The 18,912-nt window shown below is 43.9% G+C and overlaps 1 protein-coding gene across 4 annotated transcripts in view; it reads left to right on the top strand.

Annotated features, from left to right (window-relative positions):
- tex2 (testis expressed 2) overlaps window positions 1–18,912 on the top strand; it is a 30,296-nt gene that overhangs the window by 7,608 nt on the left and 3,776 nt on the right. For all 4 annotated transcript variants that reach the window (XM_005734641.2, XM_005734642.2, XM_005734643.1 and 1 more), the window contains exons 3-12: window positions 8,725–10,465; window positions 11,335–11,535; window positions 12,454–12,817; window positions 13,425–13,720; window positions 14,008–14,151; window positions 14,273–14,372; window positions 16,438–16,558; window positions 17,166–17,288; window positions 17,587–17,796; window positions 18,319–18,439. In XM_005734641.2, coding sequence (XP_005734698.1) covers window positions 8,747–10,465; window positions 11,335–11,535; window positions 12,454–12,817; window positions 13,425–13,720; window positions 14,008–14,151; window positions 14,273–14,372; window positions 16,438–16,558; window positions 17,166–17,288; window positions 17,587–17,796; window positions 18,319–18,439 — 3,399 coding nt within the window. In that variant the 5' untranslated portion in view covers window positions 8,725–8,746. The remainder of the gene's footprint in view (window positions 1–8,724; window positions 10,466–11,334; window positions 11,536–12,453; window positions 12,818–13,424; window positions 13,721–14,007; window positions 14,152–14,272; window positions 14,373–16,437; window positions 16,559–17,165; window positions 17,289–17,586; window positions 17,797–18,318; window positions 18,440–18,912) is intronic.

Here is an 18,912-nt window from a genome sequence, read left to right as displayed (position 1 = left end):
CATTTTAGCACTCAGGAACACATTTCACTTTTGATCTGATACTTTAGTAAGTTGGGAAGTGTTTGCTACCTACAATATATTATATAAGTCTGACAGACGATTCATACTGCAGTATGAATCGTTGGTGGAAGGTGTGCCACCTGAAGGCTGTAATATTAGTGTCTATTTCTGTCCTACTTTTTTTCAAATCTAATTTCCTTGTGTGACTTTCAGTTACTAAATGTGTGAAACCTAACAAAAACTGGCACTGCATCTACTGCTCTCAGCCACAAACAGCAGCACTACTGTTTAATGTTTCAGCAATATAGACGACTTATTTGTGACAGTCAGCTTTATCCACAGAGACACACATTTTTCTGTCTTTTTTTCTGCCCCTCACGTCTCCTCCTATTCCCTCCGTTTCTCCATTCATCGTGTAATTGGATGGATTATGACTAATGCCAAATCCTCCAGCTGTTTTCGGGTCATCAAGCAGCTTTTACATGGATTATAAATAACTTAATATGTTTGTATTGGATGCCTGCATGTTTGTGTGCGTTCAGTCAGGATTGCACGTTCGTTTGCCTTTTGATCTGTCAAATTGGGTAAGACGCTGCCAGATTTGGATATCTATCCCAAATTTGTTCTTTATCGAAGCGAAGCGTCAAACCAGCTATTTGAACAAATCAGCTGCTTGTAATGTTGGTAACAGGCACATGCTCATCTCAACACTCAAAGAGAACATTAAAGTTGGCTTAAGTTGTTAGGAGAAAGTTTATTGATGTTGACAACCATAATCAGAGTTTATTAATTGATTGGGGACATTCGCGTCTTAGGCAACACAATCCCCAAAATGACCAATTGATGTGCATCACATTCTCTTTTTCACATATCTCAGAAGTTTTACATCTGAGATCTGGGTTTTGCCGTTTCTTTTTCTTGTTCTGTGGCTTTGTACCCACACATCCTACACGCGCGCACACACACACACTGAACACAGTTTGCTGACAGCTTTGTGCTAACAAACCCTCCACACCACACACTCCTCAGAGCGCACCATTACAGAGCGAGAAGAAGCTGCCCTCCCTAACAAAAGGATGCAGACACGAGTGCAGAGCAAGATGAAAGCTTCTCGGTTGGCATGGCAACCACCCGATCATCTGCCGCACGGCGAGGTTGGATGTTTGACGTGTCGATGGTGCATTCTGGGTTAGAGAGACGGAGGACGAGAGGGAGAGGTGAAGAAAACTGGTTTGATCCAGCTCAGTTGAGCGTGTGCTCTTTATCTGGCTTGGCTTTTATTTTATTGTTGTTTTTCGTCTTTCTTTAAGAGAGAGCTGCATGATTCAGCTCACCATCAAACCGCTCCTCAGTGTTTCCTCTGAGCTCAACTGGAGCTCATCAAACTACCAGCTCGTGTACTGTCAGACCCTGGAGGTGGACTGTGTTAAGCTCTGTGTGCTTGTGTGTTTTATATGAGAATGTTACATAGCAAGTGTTGTTGTTGTGCAAACGTGCTGGTCTAACAGGCTGAGTGTGAGATAGGCAGTGGTGATCACTGCTGATGTGAATGCCCAAAAATAGTCAGTAAAACTGAATGTGACATGTCCGTTATGTCCATGTCCACACTCAGGTTTAACATTACAAAGGTGTGATGCAAAAGTGGGGGGTACAGTATCAAAAGGACGTTTTGCTTTTGCATTTGGGGGCTATTTAACTTACATAACATGTCTTATTTTAGACTTTTGCAAAGAAAATGTTCAAAAATGTCTTTATTTTAAAATACTGTCTCTTGTCTGTTGACATACATTTACCGTTACACTTTGCTAGTACTGGGCTGGACCCCCTTTTTTCCATAAATTCGTAGATTTTACAAGGTGCTAGAAACGTTCCTGTGAGATTTTGGTCCATTTTGACATGAGAACATCATGCAGTTGCTGCAGATTTGTCAGCTGCACATCCACAATGTGACTCTACTGTTCTGCCACATCCCAAACAGGGGTGCACATAAGTGGTCTGCAGGTGCGCATTCGCTGTCAAAATAAAAGACGCGCACCAGATAAGAAGTTGCAACGCGCGTTTGCGTACATATAAAAGGCACTGTTTTGGGCCGCTAGAGTGGGATTTTCACGGCATATTCTGCACCACACCTCTGTGCGTTCATCATTTGTTTGAAGCCAGCTCAGCTCCTGCAATCAATTTTCGGAGAATACGTGCTTCTTTTGCGGTTCGGACTCCTTCTGACATTTCTTTGGAGGTGGAGGAACACCAAAGTAATTGCTTAAAGGAGCTTCTTCGACATCTGTGAGAGTTCTAAACTAATGTCTGTCCTCCTCCAGAAAATATTATGGACGCAAACACGCGTTGCAACATCTTATCTGATGCGCGTCTTTTATTTTGACAGCGAATGCGCAACCGCGGACCACTTATGTGCACCCCTGATCCCAAAGGTTGTATTGAGATCTGGTGACTGCTTAAGTTGATTTGAGCTTTGTAGAATCCGAGCTGCTGGAATCAGATCAGAAAATGGATACACTAGAGTCATAAAGGGATGGACATGGTCAGCAACAATACTCAGGGAGGCTTTTGTGTTGATATTTTCTGTGTACGCCATTACACCACCAGCACCCTGAACCATTGATACCAGGTAGAATGGATCAGTGCTTTCATATTATTTGCACCAAATTCTGACCTTGCCATCCAACTATTGCAGCAGAAATTGGAAAAATATTGTCTGGTCTGATGAAACTCAATCGTCTTTTTCTCCAATTATGTTGAGCCTGTGTGAACTGCAGTCCTGTTTCCTGTTCTTAGTGGACAGGAGTTGTACCTTGTGTGGTCTTCTGCTGCTATCGCTCATCTGTTTCAAGGTTTAATAATGTGTGCATTCAGAGATGCCCAACTGCATACCTTGGTTGTAACAAGTGGCTGCTTGAGTTACAGTTTCTTTCCTATCAGACTGAAACCATCTGGTCATTCTCCTCTAAACTCTGACATGATCCACACAGAGAACAGCCACTCGCTGCATACTTTTCTGACCATTCTCTGTAAATCTCTTGGGAAATCCCAGCAGATCAGCTGTTGCTGAAATATTCCAGCCTATATGGCACCACCAATCATACCAGGTGACTTAAATAGCCTTTCTTCCCCATTCTGATGTTTGAACTAAAGCTAAAGGTCTAGACCATGTCTGTATTCTTAAATGTGTTGAGCTGCTGACATGTGGTGGGCTGATTACATATTTGCATCAGCAAACACTTTAACAGAGAGGCTGATGAATGCATATGCAAATAAGAGTTTGGTTAACACATATTTAAAGAATACATTTGAGAAAACTTGCAATGCAAAATACAAAATGTGAAAAACACATTAAAACCCTTTTTTTTTTTTTTTTTTTCCACACACCGAGCCCGAAATAAATTTGCCGTCATTTTCTTTACAGATTTACCGAAAGGTTTGTTCGCATATCAAAAATGGATTTTTTCCCAGCTGCTGACAATAATTTGGAATTTTTCTGAATAATAAATGCAGATATAATCCCCTCTCTAAAAAAAACTCTAATGTTGACAAATCGAAGCACGAATTCTGAATCTTGCTTCAGATTTCTGTTTTTAAAACCTGTGAAATTAGCATACATTTAAAAGTCTAATTCCTTATTTGCATCCTTAAAAGAGCCATTCGAAACACTTCGAAAAAGAACAAAAAAAAAGTCATGTTCTTGGTAAGTAACCAGCTCACGATAAGCCAACACTGCAGGAACTACAAGACATGATCGCAGATCTTTACAGAGGTGATGTTGATTAATGCCCGCTCAATTGCCAACAAGTCTTATACTTTAAATGACTTGTTCTGTGCAGAGACGCTTGATTTTATGTTTATCTCTGAGACGTGGCAGCGTGAGAATGAAGTCTCACATCTTTTAGAGCTTTGTCCCGCAGACTGTTCGTTTCTCTGTGCACCTCGGATATCTCGACGAGGAGGTGGAACAGCTGTAATTTTTAAAAAAGACATTTTTATGCCAGATGATCTCTTCGAGCTGTTACAATTCTTTCGTAATGATCGTGATAAAAATTGGAAGAGATCAGCCCATGTACGGTATCTTAATTTATCGTCCACCTGGGTCTGCTGCATCTTTTCTGGCAGACTTGCAAGAACTTTTAATTTCCACTATTAAACTGGGCAAGGTCGTCATTGTTGGAGACTTCAACATTCATGCAGAAGACTCATCAAATAGTACCACTAAGGAGTTCCTGAGCATCATGGACTCTTTTAATTTTGTTCAGCATGTATCAGGCCCTACTCACACTGCTGGGCATACTCTGGACTTGGTCTTCACTTATGGCATTTCCCTTGACCACGTGACTTTAAATGACGTTGTTTTTAGCGACCATAAGTCAGTCTCTTTTAATGTGTCTGTCAACTCAGAGTCTCTTCCCCAAGGTGTTTTTTTTTTTTAGGCGCAGGCGCTTTATTGATGACTCTGTTATTTCTAAATTTTCTTCCCTTTTCTGCCTTTCAGTCGGTGGCACCAAGGCTGTGGAACAGTCTACCACCACAACTACGTTTGGCTGACTCTGTGTAAAAAGCAGTTAAAAACTTTATTATTTAAACAGGCCTTCTGTTAATCAACACTTTTGAATTTGCATTATTTATATTGTCTATTTTATTACTTGATGTTTTCTTTATTTTAACCTTTGTGCACAGCGCTTTGTGACTGCCTGTCTACGAAAAGCACTTAATAAATCTTTCTTACTTGTTGTATGCCAGATATGGAATATTGTCACAAAAGCTCATGTCATTTAGTAGCGATTTTAAATCTTGTCTTTGTCTGTTGAATATACTATTATACTGCTTAGATCCTTTTTAGTCTCCCATCTGTGCGCTGTAAACGGCCAGTCTGGTGCTGGGAGACGGCACCTCCACTGCCTCGCAGAGCTATTTTAAGAACTGCTTGTGTTGCTTCTTCACTGTGAGAGTCAAGTCAGGGACTCCTTGGCTGATAAAAGCGGGCGTAGTCCGGCTTTCGTGTTGGTCTATGATCGTGATGACCTCTCTTCATTTGCGTTCGACTCTTCTGATTTAGGTCACGGTGGGAAATGTTTGGATTCTTTCCCAGCTGACACGCTCTGACTCGCCCTCTGTGCAATATGCTGCATGTAAGCAAACAAAGTCCAGTACAGTTTGCGTAACAGGGCCAGGGTGCCCGTGATGACTGGGACCTGCGTTCTCCTAGGAGCGAGCAGCAGAGCATGAAACAAGGTGTGTCGTGTGTTTACCTGCTCTGAGCTTTTGTGTGACTCGTGTGCTCGGCGACAAAGCCTCCTCGACCTTTGTGTCTTTTTCTGTTTCTCTCCCTCCGCTCGCTTTAGCTGCTCAGACTATTCTCCCCTTTGTCTCGGTTTGCTTGCACCCTACTCATCCAGGCAACTGTGCGCATCACAAGTCCACAGAGTGTGAGTGTGCGTGCACTCGTTAGTGAGTGAGGCCTCTGTGTATCTCGGTTGTTAGTGACAATCAATTGCGCCATCATCCCCCTCCCCCGCCCTGCACCCTGCGTTCATCTCCGATCTCTCTGTCTCACTCGATTTATCTTCCCGCCGTCGCCCTCCCCTTTCAGTCCCTTCGCTGACTCGCTTCTTCTTTTGATGTCCTCTCTGTTCTTCTCTCGCAACCATTTTTCACCCAGTGGGCTCACGTCACTCCTGCTTTTATTTCTTTTCTTTTCTGTTTGTTTATCTAAAGGTAAAATGTCTTTGCGGAAATGAACTTTGCAGACTTTAGGCGAGGTCACGCCGGGCTGTCCTGAACACCCGCCAGTCACTTTCTGTGTCTAATAATGGATAGCAGAGAATTTCTGTGGAGTAGATGCACTTTGAATTGAAGCAGGATGTTGGTATTGGACAAGGATGTTTTTGTGTATAATATTGATTAGCAGACTCTACATTACAAAAACATTGCTTTATGTAGAAGTCGTCATTGAACACCTTTTACGCGGGCCGCTGTGCCCTGTGCTGACATGCTTGTTGCCCTGTAGCCTGTTCAGCCTCTTATGTCATTATGTTACCTTGCTGCTTTTAACCTCCCTCCCTTTCTCTGAAGTCTCCATAGGGCTGGCTTGAGCTGATTAGAGAGGCCATGCTTGCATTGATTAATTGGATGAGTCTCGTCTCCATGCCAGTCTCCTCTCGTCTCACAGTAGTGGCTAAAACAAACACACGCAAGGCGTTTAATGGCAGTGGAGCTTTGATGACAGGAAGTACCCGAAACTGTGGGTGTGTCAGCAAACACAGTGTTGGTGTGAACCTGAATAGCACTCATCTTAACAGCAAATCTTACGTCTACAGAGGAGAACAGTACCTTAAAAGGTGTAGGTGCGTGCAAGCGTGCTATGTTTTGCATTGATTCAGTGTGCGATTTTTATTTTTTTATTTTTTTGTCTTTTGGCTGCACCTTGCTAAAACCTGACTCTGAGAAAACTTGGAAACGTTGCTCCCTGCTCACCTTGTCAGCCTCCATAATGCTTTAATTCGTCCTTCAGGCTCTGATGACAACAACAACCTCTCCCATCTCCATGACTCTGTCTCCCCACTTAATTTGTCTCCTCTCCATGCTCTCCTCTCACTCTCATCCACTCCCCCTCATCTTTGTCGTCCTCCCTGTTTTTTCTCTCCTCCTGTCTTTAAGTAAATTCTGCTTCAAAAGCTTGTCTCTGAAAGGTCGTCTGCTGCTTCTGCAGACCCCCTGTGGCCTTTCATCTTTCTTCTTTATGCTGCTCTTTTTTTCCCCTGTATCTGTCATTTTTTTTGTTGTTTTTATTCGATCTGCTCTGCCCCTAGCACTTACCATGGCAGAACCAACAGCACACACGCATATACTGAAAATGACACACACAAAACCTATTGTAGCTCAGCCAAGTGAATGGCTGGCTGGGAAAGTCAAACGCTCTGTTATTCCATCCCGGCAAATGCAATCTCTGGAGATACAGTGCCAACCAGAGAGCCCCTAAGGGGCACTGAGGCTTTCTCAGAAATGCAGACAATCACACAAGCTTACTGCTATGTTGTCCCTCTCCCGTCCCTCCTTCTTCCATTACAGACATTTTTTTTATATACCAGCTGAAAGCCCCAACACCAAAGAGGCTGCATGGTGTTGTGTGCACAAACAGCATGTTTGCACATATGTGTGCTCTGACTGTTTGATCATGCTAACCAAGGATGAGGTACCAATATGGGCGATGTGGAAGAATAAACAAGCACAATAACTCAATAACAATGCGAGGCCTCATTCAGTGAAATCATTGCATGATGAACGACTGCGGTTCCACTGTGTCGACTACACAAAAGACGCCTTGTTTCTGTGATCGCTTCAGCTGAACGGCCACTTTGTGGTGTCATTATGACCCGTATATTGTTTTGGATTGGTGAGGGAAAGTGGGGTTTTTTTCTTGTCATGTGAATGTTTGTCTTTTTTAAGGTCAAATAAGGTCAACCCATTATAAAATCTCTTATCTTTAAAACTGGTCTTAAAATGCTGCTGCCTTTGTTTGTATTGGCAGCATTCAGGAAGTCATACTGGTATATGTGGATTCTAAATATCCCGTTTTAGTTTGCATCCAAATATCATGTCATGTTTGAACTTTGCTTACCTGTAATGCTTTAATTTTATTGTACTGCAAACTTCAATGTTTAAAAAGAAATCTCATGAAAAGCCGCCCAGAGAGTGAGCTGGCTCGGGGGAGGTTTGAGCTCTTGGAGTGCTCCTTCTTTTGATCTGTTCTCATTTTCACCTCTTTTCAGTATTTAACCCGCTGCATTCTTTCCCCCTTTGGAGGGTGGAGTTAAACACAGCTGAAATGTTGATGGCCCTTCTTCTTGAGACTTGTGAGCTCTGAAGTAACCCATTAATCATGTTGCCATAGTGGGATGAGTGACTGGGTGCTTGTAAGACAGAGCGGGAGAGGGATAGAGGCTTGGCCTGAGAGCAACTCTGTCTTCCGGCTACAACCTTACATAATGAGAGCTAATGGGTTGGGGAACATAGAGATACCTGTCCAGTCCACTCACATTAGGGTGAACAGAAAGCTGCAAGGCTGTTCTTTTCTGTCTCAAGTACTGTGTGTACAAGGAGTGCATTTAGAGCTCGTGGGGGTCTCTGCAGTTGTCACATGAACTCGAGAACTCTTTCATCAACAGCACCTCGTGTAGGAATGTGTTCAGTCAGGTTAACTGGGTAGACACTTCTTTAGCTTACCATTTATTAGTTGAGGGCAGTTAGCAACCAATAATTTCATGATGCATAGTAAAAATCTTGAAGTGTTTAGCCATTAATGTATTTTGTGCTGCTGGGTAACAAATTTAATAGTTTAATTTATACTTTTATCTACTTGGCTGTCATTCTCTATGGGTGTCAGTTTTCTACTGCTTATCGACTACTTCCAGTAGTTTTCCGCTCAGACCATTTTGTTCAGGCCTGCTCAATTCTGTAATTAAATTGCAATGTAATTTTTTTTCCCCATTGGTTGATCTCATCTTCCCACCTATCCCCTGGCTACTGCAGAAGTGGCCCTCAGGGTACTTATACGTCTGGTTTGAAATCGCTGATTAAATCGAATTGCCAATTTGTACTACAAACACTACAGCCTCCCTCCCCCCTGCACTGATGCACTATTGCTTCATTGTTTTTTATTAACCACGTGTTCCCACTGTCTCTGTGTTTTTTTTTTTTGTTTTTTTTTTCCCCCCCCAGGCCGTGAGCCCTGTGCAGGGTGATGATGAGCAGTCAGGGCGGCAGCAGCAGGGGAAGTGGCCAGCATGCTGCCACTCCGCCCCCTCGTCACACCCCTGGACCCAAGCTGCAGGTCCAGCGTTCCCACTCTCGTGACACCATCACCATACACTTCTCTGCTCTGGGGAAAGAGGAAGACGATGAGGAAGAGGAGCTCTTTGGGATACCCGCTGGATCTGTTAAAGACAAGTTTGTCCTCGATGGTACAGGGGGGCTTCAAGGTCCAGCTTCAGCAGCTGATGACCGGTGCGTTGCTACAGGCTTGGAAGCAAAAGAGGAACTGCTGTTTGAATCTGCTGGTGCAGACACCCCCTCGGGACCTGCTGTTCTCCCAGTTTTATCTACCACCTTATCTGTGCAGCCCTCAGACCCTCAGCCACACACACACTCTCCTGCCTTGACTATTAATCCCACATCCACCCTCTCCTCCAATCCTCCTGCCAGCTCCTCCTGGCCGTCTGAACGGCTCCCGGTCAATCCCTCCCCCGCAAGCTCCAGCTCCTCTTCACCATGCAAGTCTGCAGCACTGTCATCCTCCAAGCCTTTTCTTAGTCTGGTTAGGTCTTTGTCCAATGACGTTGAGTCTCGAGAAACTGTCCCTTCACTTTCCACCGTAGCACCAACCCACGCACGCCATCGACACTTAATGAAGTCTTTTGTTAAGTCTCTGTCCACGGACGCTTCCAAGGCTGACCATTCGGAAGGGCCTCTTCAGCATCAGCAAATACAGCCATCCCATCGGCCTCCACCTCGCAACATGCAACTCTTCAAACAGTTCTCCCAACCCCGTTTATCCTCCAGTCCCGTCATTGTCACTCAAGCAGGTGGAGACTCTAAAACAGCCCCCTCCTCCCCCATCATGTCTCCAGATGGTAGGTCCTTCTTCAAAGTCCAAGAGGTGGAGGCCAAGATAGAGGATACCAAGCGGCGGCTATCGGAAGTGATGTCAGACCCTCTGCAGCTTTTTAGTAAGATAATGGGGGATGAGTCTGGTACGGGGTCTGCTGGAAGTGCTGCTTATCGTGCCAAATCGCTGTCCTCCAGCGCGTCGGAGCTCAGCGGAGTAACAGCGGTAAATGGACACGGAGAAGGTGGCAACAACTACAGCATCAAAGAGGAGGAAGGGGCAGAAGGAGAAGACGAGGAAGAAACCCCCACAGCTAAGGGCCCAGAGTCAGGTTTTTTCTCTTTCCCATCACTCGCGCCAGCCCTCACCCAGGCCTCATCTTCTGCCCTCCACAAATCTCCCTCTCTCACTCTGGGCCGCTGTTCGATGTCAGCCCTGGTAGCTCGACAGGAAGACGAGGACTTCTGTGAGCTGTACAGCGAAGACTTTGAGTTATGTACTGACACAGAGACACCGGACGGTGATCGTTCTGGGTCCCGGCAACCCCATACTGGTAGCACTGGTTTGTGTAGTGAGCTCGATCCAGAGGACGAGAGAGCCGAAGAGGAGGCCGAGACCTTACCCGTGACTGGTCTCATTATTTTAACACAGTTGGTGTATTGGTATTTGGTGCTTCCTGTGCCACCCTGTGTGTGCTCAGTAGTGCACGGGATAATAGCGGGGTTCGCGTTGGCGTTGCTCGTGCTTTGGCTGTCATCCCCTCAGCCCTCCTCATCAGTGAGCAGAAAAAGGAGGCGAAGGATAGAGCAATGGAATGTGGCCCAGCTGGATATTAAGGAACCAGGGATATTCAAGGTAAAGGCAAAACATGTGACTTCAAAAGTAAACTTGTGATTAGTTTTCCCAAGTGTGGTGCCTATGTTCAGTTTGTCCTTACTCTGAAGAAGACTATATGTTTTTACTCTGTTATTTCAGTTGAATTGCCTTTGTTAACACAGTGCCCTTCGGGAACAAAAAGGTAGGAGTTTGGATGAGAATTCAATCTGTGCAGCCTGTTGGGGAATCACGAGGTTGCGTTGCACTTCTTCTCCAGTGATGGCTCCAGTTTTTCTTTAAGCGAAACATTTTAATGACAGCACCACCGTTTGCTCCTTATTCTCGAGTAACCTCAGAAAATCAGAAGAGAAATCTTTAGTAATTTGACAGAGTTATGCAAGCATGTGTATGTGTGTGTGCCTTAGTGGGTACCAAGCGATTGCACAGGATAGCCTGATGGCTAGAGGCCACAGCTGTTCCAAAAAGAGGAGCTCTGCAGAACATGATACAGGCAGATGAACGACGGCCCCTCGGGCACACAAGTGTGGGGAAGCGGTCCAACAAGCTTTGTCTTTTTCTTCATACTTGTCTTTCTTTGGGAATAAACAAAGTCTCAGATGCCCCACTTTATCTTTTGCTGTGTTGCATCAATTTTAAGCAAGAATGTCTTTTTAAATCAATGGTATGTGATACATAGTGGAGATTCAATAAACTGCGTTTTTTGGCACTTTAATGATGGTTTCATTTTTTTTATCTCAGGAGGTTACTTAGTTAATTTGAGCAAATTAATTCTCTGGTTTTAAACTGAAAATCTGATGTGTGTATAAAAGACTGTGTGCAAAAGTCTTGAGAGGTGACTCGAGTTTTACTTCATTGTAGCTGAAAAGTCTTCTGCTTCTCTCTCGCAGGGCTGGATGAATGAGATCCACAGCTATGACCCGGAGACGTACCACGCCACCCTGACCCACTCCGTTTACGTCCGTCTAGAGGGCTCAGTCCTGCGTCTGTCCAAGCCCAATCGGAACATCTCCCGCCGTGCCACACACAATGAGCCTAAACCTGACGTCACTTACATCAGCCAGAAGATCTACGACCTGACTGACAGCAAGGTGCGGTGGCTTAAACAAACCTTTTGGTCATGGAAAGAGAGATTTTTGCTAACACCACTCAAAGACGAGGGGGAAATTAATGTGTTAAGTGTGTGTGCGCGTCTCCTCAGTGTGTTACTGTGCTTGATGATAAGCTTAACATTTAGTGACATCGAGCACACGTCCCGTCACATTTGCCTTTGCCCGACTGCATGCTCGCTAATAGGTCATGCTCAGTGACAATCACAGCTTGTGACTCGTAGACTGTGTGTAAACGTAGAGTGAATATCACAGGTCACTGACCTTATATACACAGTTGTGTATCTTGTGTACTAGCGCGCTGATTCAACAGTTTTGCATATCTCAAGGCACAGCTGACATTTCTCATGTCAGTGTATCACAGAGCAAAAGGTTTCATCATGCACCCTTAACCTACTCTTCTTCTCTGGTTTCCTAAAGTGCCCTTTCTCAGTTATTATTGTAGATACTTAGTGTGTAGTTTATTCAGACACTCGTACAGGAAAAGCATCCCTGAAGGTCCAATTTCTGCTCATGGTGTTATTGTTTTAATCTGAGATCCAATACCGCTCCAACCCATTACAACCACAGGGATGAATGAAGTGCTGCTGTATGTATTAGAGAATTCTTGGCCTATAGCAAGAACAAAAGCAGAAGGACATGAACCTTTCCAGCCCTGAATGGTGCCAAATCTTGGTTACTTATCAACAGAAAACAGGCATATTCTTACATTTATTGCCACCAGTTGTTTCCACTCATACCCTCAGGTATCAATCTGCCGCATAAAAATGTGAACACTTTTTCTCTTTATCTTCTTTTCTTTAAAATCATTCTGTTGCCTTAGAAACACCAATAAAGAAATAAAGAAAGCACTCGTGTTCATGAGATTGATTTAGTGAAGTCAGTCTTTATACCCCACAGATATACCTGATGCCTCAGAGCCTGGCTAGGAAGAGAGTTTGGAACAAGAAATACCCCATTTGCATTGAGCTGGCCAAGCAGGATGACTTCATGTCCAAGGCCCAGGGAGAGAGGCCTGAAGCTGGGGAAGAAAAATCGACAGTTCAGAGTGAGAAGGTGGAGAAAACAGACAAGGGTGAGAAGGCAGAAGGATCGGCGTCAGCAGAGGAACCCAAAAAACCAACCTTTGGAGGCGGGGATTTGACTATCTACCTTTTCGGGAGGACGGGTCGGGAAAAGGAAGAGTGGTTCCGTAGATTTCTTCTAGCATCCCGAATGAAATCAGAGGGAAGAGGTGGCAGTCTGCCTAGCATCTGCAAGAATGGTGAGCTTCACACTCTCCCAGATCAAGGTGCAAACACACACACACGTAAAGCATTTGTTATCCATGTTCTTTCTTTCTTTCTTTTTTTTACACACCTGTATTTGCACAGACACGCGCCATTCCTCGATGTCAGAATAGCCGTTCTATTAAGTAGGCAACTGCGCAGCAATCAGATCTGTGCATAAGCCCCAGCTTAGGGACTGCCAATCCCCTCAACTAAGTGAACCGATGAGTGTGGTGGGTCAGCAGGATTACAAGCACAGAGCATCAGCGTATTATAGCATCACTTTCCACAGTGGGATGTAAGCCTGTGCGGAGGAGGCCTTATACAAAGAGAAATGCCAAAATTGTGTGGGTCAGGAGATAAAGGTAGTAAAGGTAGGGCTGGATTACTGGAAAGCAGTGTACAGCATGCTAATTCAGAGTGCTGCAGTCTACTGTGAGAAAGGAATACAAAAATAGCTGACAGCTATCTAAGGCTAATTAAATTTTGAGCATTTATTATTATTGTATACAAATCTGGAATCACTAAAAATGTTCCGTGTTCTAGCATAATTGTGTCAAAACACCCCCTTCACATCCCACATTTCCTTCCTTCCATTTGTAGCCTTCTTACCCTCCCACAGTCGCAGTAGCAGCTTTCAATCTGTCGGAGGCCTGGAGGCTGACAGCAGGAGCAGCAGCCGGGGAAGCCTGGAGGAGCTGTCTCAGTCTCAGTCTCGTCACAGAGAGACCACCGCCGCTCTCTCCTGTGGCTCTACTGCAGGCTTGAAGCAGAAGATGCTGTTGGACTATAATGTCTACATGGCCAAATACGTGAGTCCCCAGGTGCCGCCTAGAAGCCCGACTGCCACTGACAGCGCTAGGAACAGCCCGGATAGCAGCCCCCAGACTACCAAAAAGGTAGGAGACAGATGGATGCATGTCAGGCTGAATAGAAAAAGATTGTCATCCAAAGTGGGCATCTATCAAAAGCCCCCCCTGGGGTCTGCACGTCTAAACCACAATATCAACTAAATCAGTCTGTTGTCACCTGAAGTTACCCCAGAGAGCTCCGAACCACTGGCAACTCAGTGAATCTTACTGAAGGGTTGCTGGGAGCAAACTCAATATATCAAGCTCAAGCTTGATGCAGAAAATGATTATAGATATTCAAAACTGCCATTCATACATGTATGTGTGTCCTTTAGCTGCGTAGGAGTTCAGAGGAGACTGCGGAGCCTGAGGCCTGGGTAAATGCATTTCTGGGAAGGATATTCTGGGACTTCCTGGGAGAGAAATATTGGGCCAATGTAGTCTCCAAAAAGATCCAAATGAAGCTCAGTAAGATCAGGGTGAGTAGTAGCAGTAGCTACAGTTAGTAATATCCAAATGCAAGAAGATTTCCTCAAGAGATAGAGATTTGTCTTTGCGTTGGCTGTATTTGTATCTTTTTCCGTACATGTTGTCTTTTAGCTGCCATATGTTATGAATGAGCTGACTCTGACAGAGCTAGACATGGGCTTCTCCATTCCTAAGATCCTCCGTGCCTCCAAACCTTCAGTGGACCACCAAGGTAGGAAGAAAATTACATTAGGTGTGTTATTTTTTTTTACATTTTTGTGGGTGCTTTCAAGATTTCTTATTTTTATCTTACTCGAGCCACTTATTAATTCTGTCTTTTCCCCAACCCGTCTTCTTCACCTTTCATACCATATCTCCATCTTATTCCTCTTCTCTCTAGATTAAGCCATAACCCCCTACCCTCCAACACTCTGTCCTTCTCTCCTCTGGAGTCTAGCCTTTCTGCATGTTTGCTCTATTAAGCCACAGTAATTAAACCTCATGTCTTGGCTCCCCCTCATCCATTACTGAAACACTGACTCACCCAGCCTGCTTTAAGCCTGAGCAAAGGGACTAGTTTGACACAGAAACAGAGCAGAGATGTGTATTAATTCCAGCTGGTTTAAGGCAAAAAAAGAGATTGTCAAAAGCTTCAGTCATTTGGGGTGTTTTTTTTTTATTTTTTTTTTATTTGTCATTTCTTAAAATATGATGATTATACACTTGCTAGCCATTTTGTTAGGTATTGTTCAACTGGTCGAATGCCTCATTAGCCAATGACATGGCAGCAACTTAGTACATTTAAGCATGTAGACATGGTCAAGATGACCTGCTGAAGCTAAGGCTATAATTGACATGAGCTCACCGAAATTGGACAACAGAAGAAAAATGTCGAATGCTGAAGACTTCACTGGATTCAAATGGCCTCCACAGTCACCAGAGCTCAAGATCTCTGGAGCACCTTTGAAACCAAAATCTGTGAGAAATGTTTCCAGCACCTTTTCGAATCTGTCTCATGAAGAATTAAGACCCTTCTGAAGGCAAAAGGGGGTCCAACTAGTAAGGTGTACCTCATAAAGTGTCCAGTGAATGTAAATGTCATGAGGAGCCGCCGTGTTAAAATTTTTGTTTATCAATTCCAGATTAAGAGCATTCAGTTTTTCTTGATCTTAGGTCTAAAGATTCTTGTTGTTCAGTTGTTGGAGCAGGGTGTCTGCAGAGCTCACAAATGTGTCTGAACCTATACATCCTCAGATATATACTAACAAAGCATCATTAGCCGATGATGAAATGTGCGCTTTCATCCTGCATGAACTGAACACGCTTGTGATTTCTTCTCTTGTGTGATGATGGTAAAATTGAGGGAAAGGCAGCTTCTCAATGCCTTATTTATGGGGAGACATGGCTTGATTGACAATGTTTACACTGTGCTTCGATAACCGCACAATACACACAAACTGTTGTTTGTCAGTTGTGCAAAGATGTGAAAATGAGCTAGAGGCTTATAAGAAACAAGTGGGTATAACATTCTTGACGTTAGTGTATGCACAGAACCATTTTAACCATCTTAGCATGCAGACATTTCATAATTAGCTCAGAGGAGAGTCGGGCTGAAGCGTCACTTTTGCAGTTGCTTGGTCATGCACATGCTGCACAAATGGAAATTATTAATGTGGAGGCAAATTCACCATACTATATGACAATGAGAGCGATTTAAAGGAATATCTAATGCACGATTGCTGTGATATGTTTCCCGGTTCTACATCTGTCTGTGGTAGAGATGTGTTGGCTCCTTCAAATTTAATGAGAAAATCCAGACGGTCTCTTCCTGCTGTTTGTCTCGTGCTAGACAATGAGACACTGTCTTCCATGATGTGTCTTGCTGCTGTCATGTAGCTTCTCTCTGGCACTGCTGTCACACAGACTGTACGACTCAATGAGCATTTACAGGGAGAGGGAAAGTGAAGAGAAGGGAGGGGGGCAGACAGAGGGGATAATAAACGTCAGTTACCGGCTGCAGACGTTCGCTGTGCAAACAGCAGGGGGATCGTAATCTGAATAATTCTCCTGCCGCCCGCTGAGGAGTGGGACGTGTAAACAGGAAGTAGCTTAATAAAGAACTGCTTCCTGATAGGTGACCTTTTTTTTTTAGGTAGATGAGCACTAGATTTAACCTTGCAACAATTAAACACAAATCATTAGGTTGTTATTGATTTTCCTTATGCTATTGACGAGGATGTCAGCAGGCATGGGTTTGGTATAAAAAACATCATAAGTCTTTATGTTTTCTTTCTCAGGTTTGTGGTTTGATCTGGAGGTCTCCTACACGGGCTCTTTCCTCATGACGCTGGAGACCAAGATGAACTTGGCCCGTTTGGGAAAGGAGGGCGAGGGCCTTGGAGAACATGGGAAAGATTGGTGAGGCTTTAAAAGTGCATTTCTTCTTTTATGCAGAATAATGAAGCTGAGTGAAGCTCGGTCTGATTTTATTTTGTTTTTAAGAAGGCTTCCAGATTTTAGAGTCGTCCTCCACAGCTTGTCCTGATTCCTCCGTGTTTGTTTTTCTTCTTATTGTCTCATTCTCAGTGACAGTGCCAAAATAAAATGTGTGAAGGATTCGATTTTCTGCTAAAGAAAACCAGCTCTGAGTCGGATGGTAATCGGGTGCATTTGCATTTTTAGAGCCATATTAGTTGTCACATGCGTTTTTCACAGTTCCTCCCCTTTTGTCGTGTTGCCTTTTCCCTCCTCTTTATATACTAATCCTTCCCGTGGATGCTTACCGCTGTGGACATGTGTACAGTAAACTGGCGAGTTTGGGAATTGGATGCCTACAGTCGCTGTCCCTGAAACAATACATTTTGTTACCCATTTGGGTTATTGGATCTTTTTTTGAGTGAGATCGGTGGAGAAGTAGTTCCTGGGATACATTTAATGGGAATTAATAGTGATTGATAAGGGCTCTTTGCAAAGCCACTGGGGCCTGACTTTGCAACATGAGTGCTTGTTTATGTGTGCGTGACAGGTCAAGGCCACGGACATACTGCCTGGCAGACAGTGACGAGGAATCGTCTAGTGCCGGTTCATCGGACGAGGAGGATCCTCCAGAACTCCTCAGTGACAAACCTGTTCTGCCTGGAGCAGAGGGGTGAGCAAATGTCTCTTTCTAACAACATTAGTGCACCTCCGAATTGAAAATGAGCAGAATAACATTCGTACTGAGGTTCTGAAACAGAACATTTTTCCTTTTTCTATCCAACCAGCCACCCACTCAGACATACATATTTGAAAGCTCGCTGATGATTTAATGTAGCACCCGGTCACTTGCACACATAGCCCCTCGATAGTGGGTGCTGAGTAGCAAGAGATGCCGTTATGAATTAATTATGAACCTGACTCACTCCTTGTCTCCCCTCCTCCTCTGTTTCCATCATCGACTCGCGTAGTTATGTGGGAGGCCACAGACCCAGCAAGATCATGCGCTTTGTGGACAAGATAGCCAAGTCGAAGTACTTCCAGAAAGCCACAGAGACGGAGTTCATCAAGAAGAAGATGGAGGAAGTATCCAACACGCCCTTGTTGCTCACCGTAGAGGTGCAAGAGTGCCGCGGGACTCTGGCTGTCAACATCCCACCTCCCCCCACAGACAGGATATGGTATGTTTAGGAGGATGTGGAAAATTGCAGGATGGAGTTGATATGTCACAATCGATGTGAATGGCTTGAGATTATAGCACTGCACCCTCTGCTGGGCAAAAAAAACAACACAAGCAAGTGATGAGAGAATAAAAATGTTTAATCACATCTAAGAAATGAGGGCACAAAGGTGTGTTTTCCATTAAAGATGTGGAACATTGAAGCCTTAAATACACACTGATTTATGTTTGGCTTAATTAATACGAACTTCTTTATTTGCGCCACTAAATAGGTGCTAAGAAAAATATAATTAAAACAACATATAGAAAAATCTGTTTCTGTTGCATGCTATATATGTTTTGCATGTTTTCCTCCATGTTTTTACCTTTTTCCTCCTTAAATACTGCTAATATGTTTTTTTGTTTTTTTTTAAATTGAAATGAAGCAGTCATTTAAGGAAAAACCCATCAATCGACATCTGTTTCATGAAGCTGGTCTGAAAATTCAACACGATTATCACAAACTTCTCTTTTTGGCTGTCAGGTATGGTTTTCGGAGTCCGCCTCACCTGGAGCTCAAAGCACGGCCCAAACTCGGTGAAAGGGAGGTGACGCTGGTGCATGTAACAGAGTGGATTGAGAAGAAACTGGATCAGGAGTTCCAGGTATACACTGGGAGAAATAAGCACCGGTGAAATCTAATCTTAAGTCATAATAAAGTCTACTTATTGTCCATTTGCAAGTTCAATTGTTAAAAACGAGGAATTGCATGGTTTTAAATTTACACTCGCTGGTCACTTCATTTACTATACCCGCTGAACTGTTCATTATTGCAGATATCTAATCAGCCAATCACATGGCAACAAGCAAATACATTAAGACATGTAGGCATGGTTAAGACAACTTGATGAAGTTCAAACTGAGCATCAGAATGGGGAAGGAAGGTGACGTAAGTGACTTTGAATGTGGTATAGTAGTTGATGCCAGACGGGCTGGTCTGAATATTTCAGAAACTGCTGATCTACTGGGATTTCCCCACACAGCCGTCTCTATGGTTTACAGAGAATGGTCAGAAAAGAAAGAAAAATATTCAGTGAGCAGCAGTTGTGTGGATGAAAATGCCTTGCCAATGTAAAAG

This window comes from Pundamilia nyererei, unplaced genomic scaffold (genome assembly GCF_000239375.1).
Source record: "Pundamilia nyererei isolate P.nyererei 1_Seehausen unplaced genomic scaffold, PunNye1.0 scaffold00059, whole genome shotgun sequence".
Classification (NCBI taxonomy): Eukaryota; Metazoa; Chordata; class Actinopteri; order Cichliformes; family Cichlidae; genus Pundamilia; species Pundamilia nyererei.
This window is presented reverse-complemented; position numbering and strand designations above follow the sequence as displayed.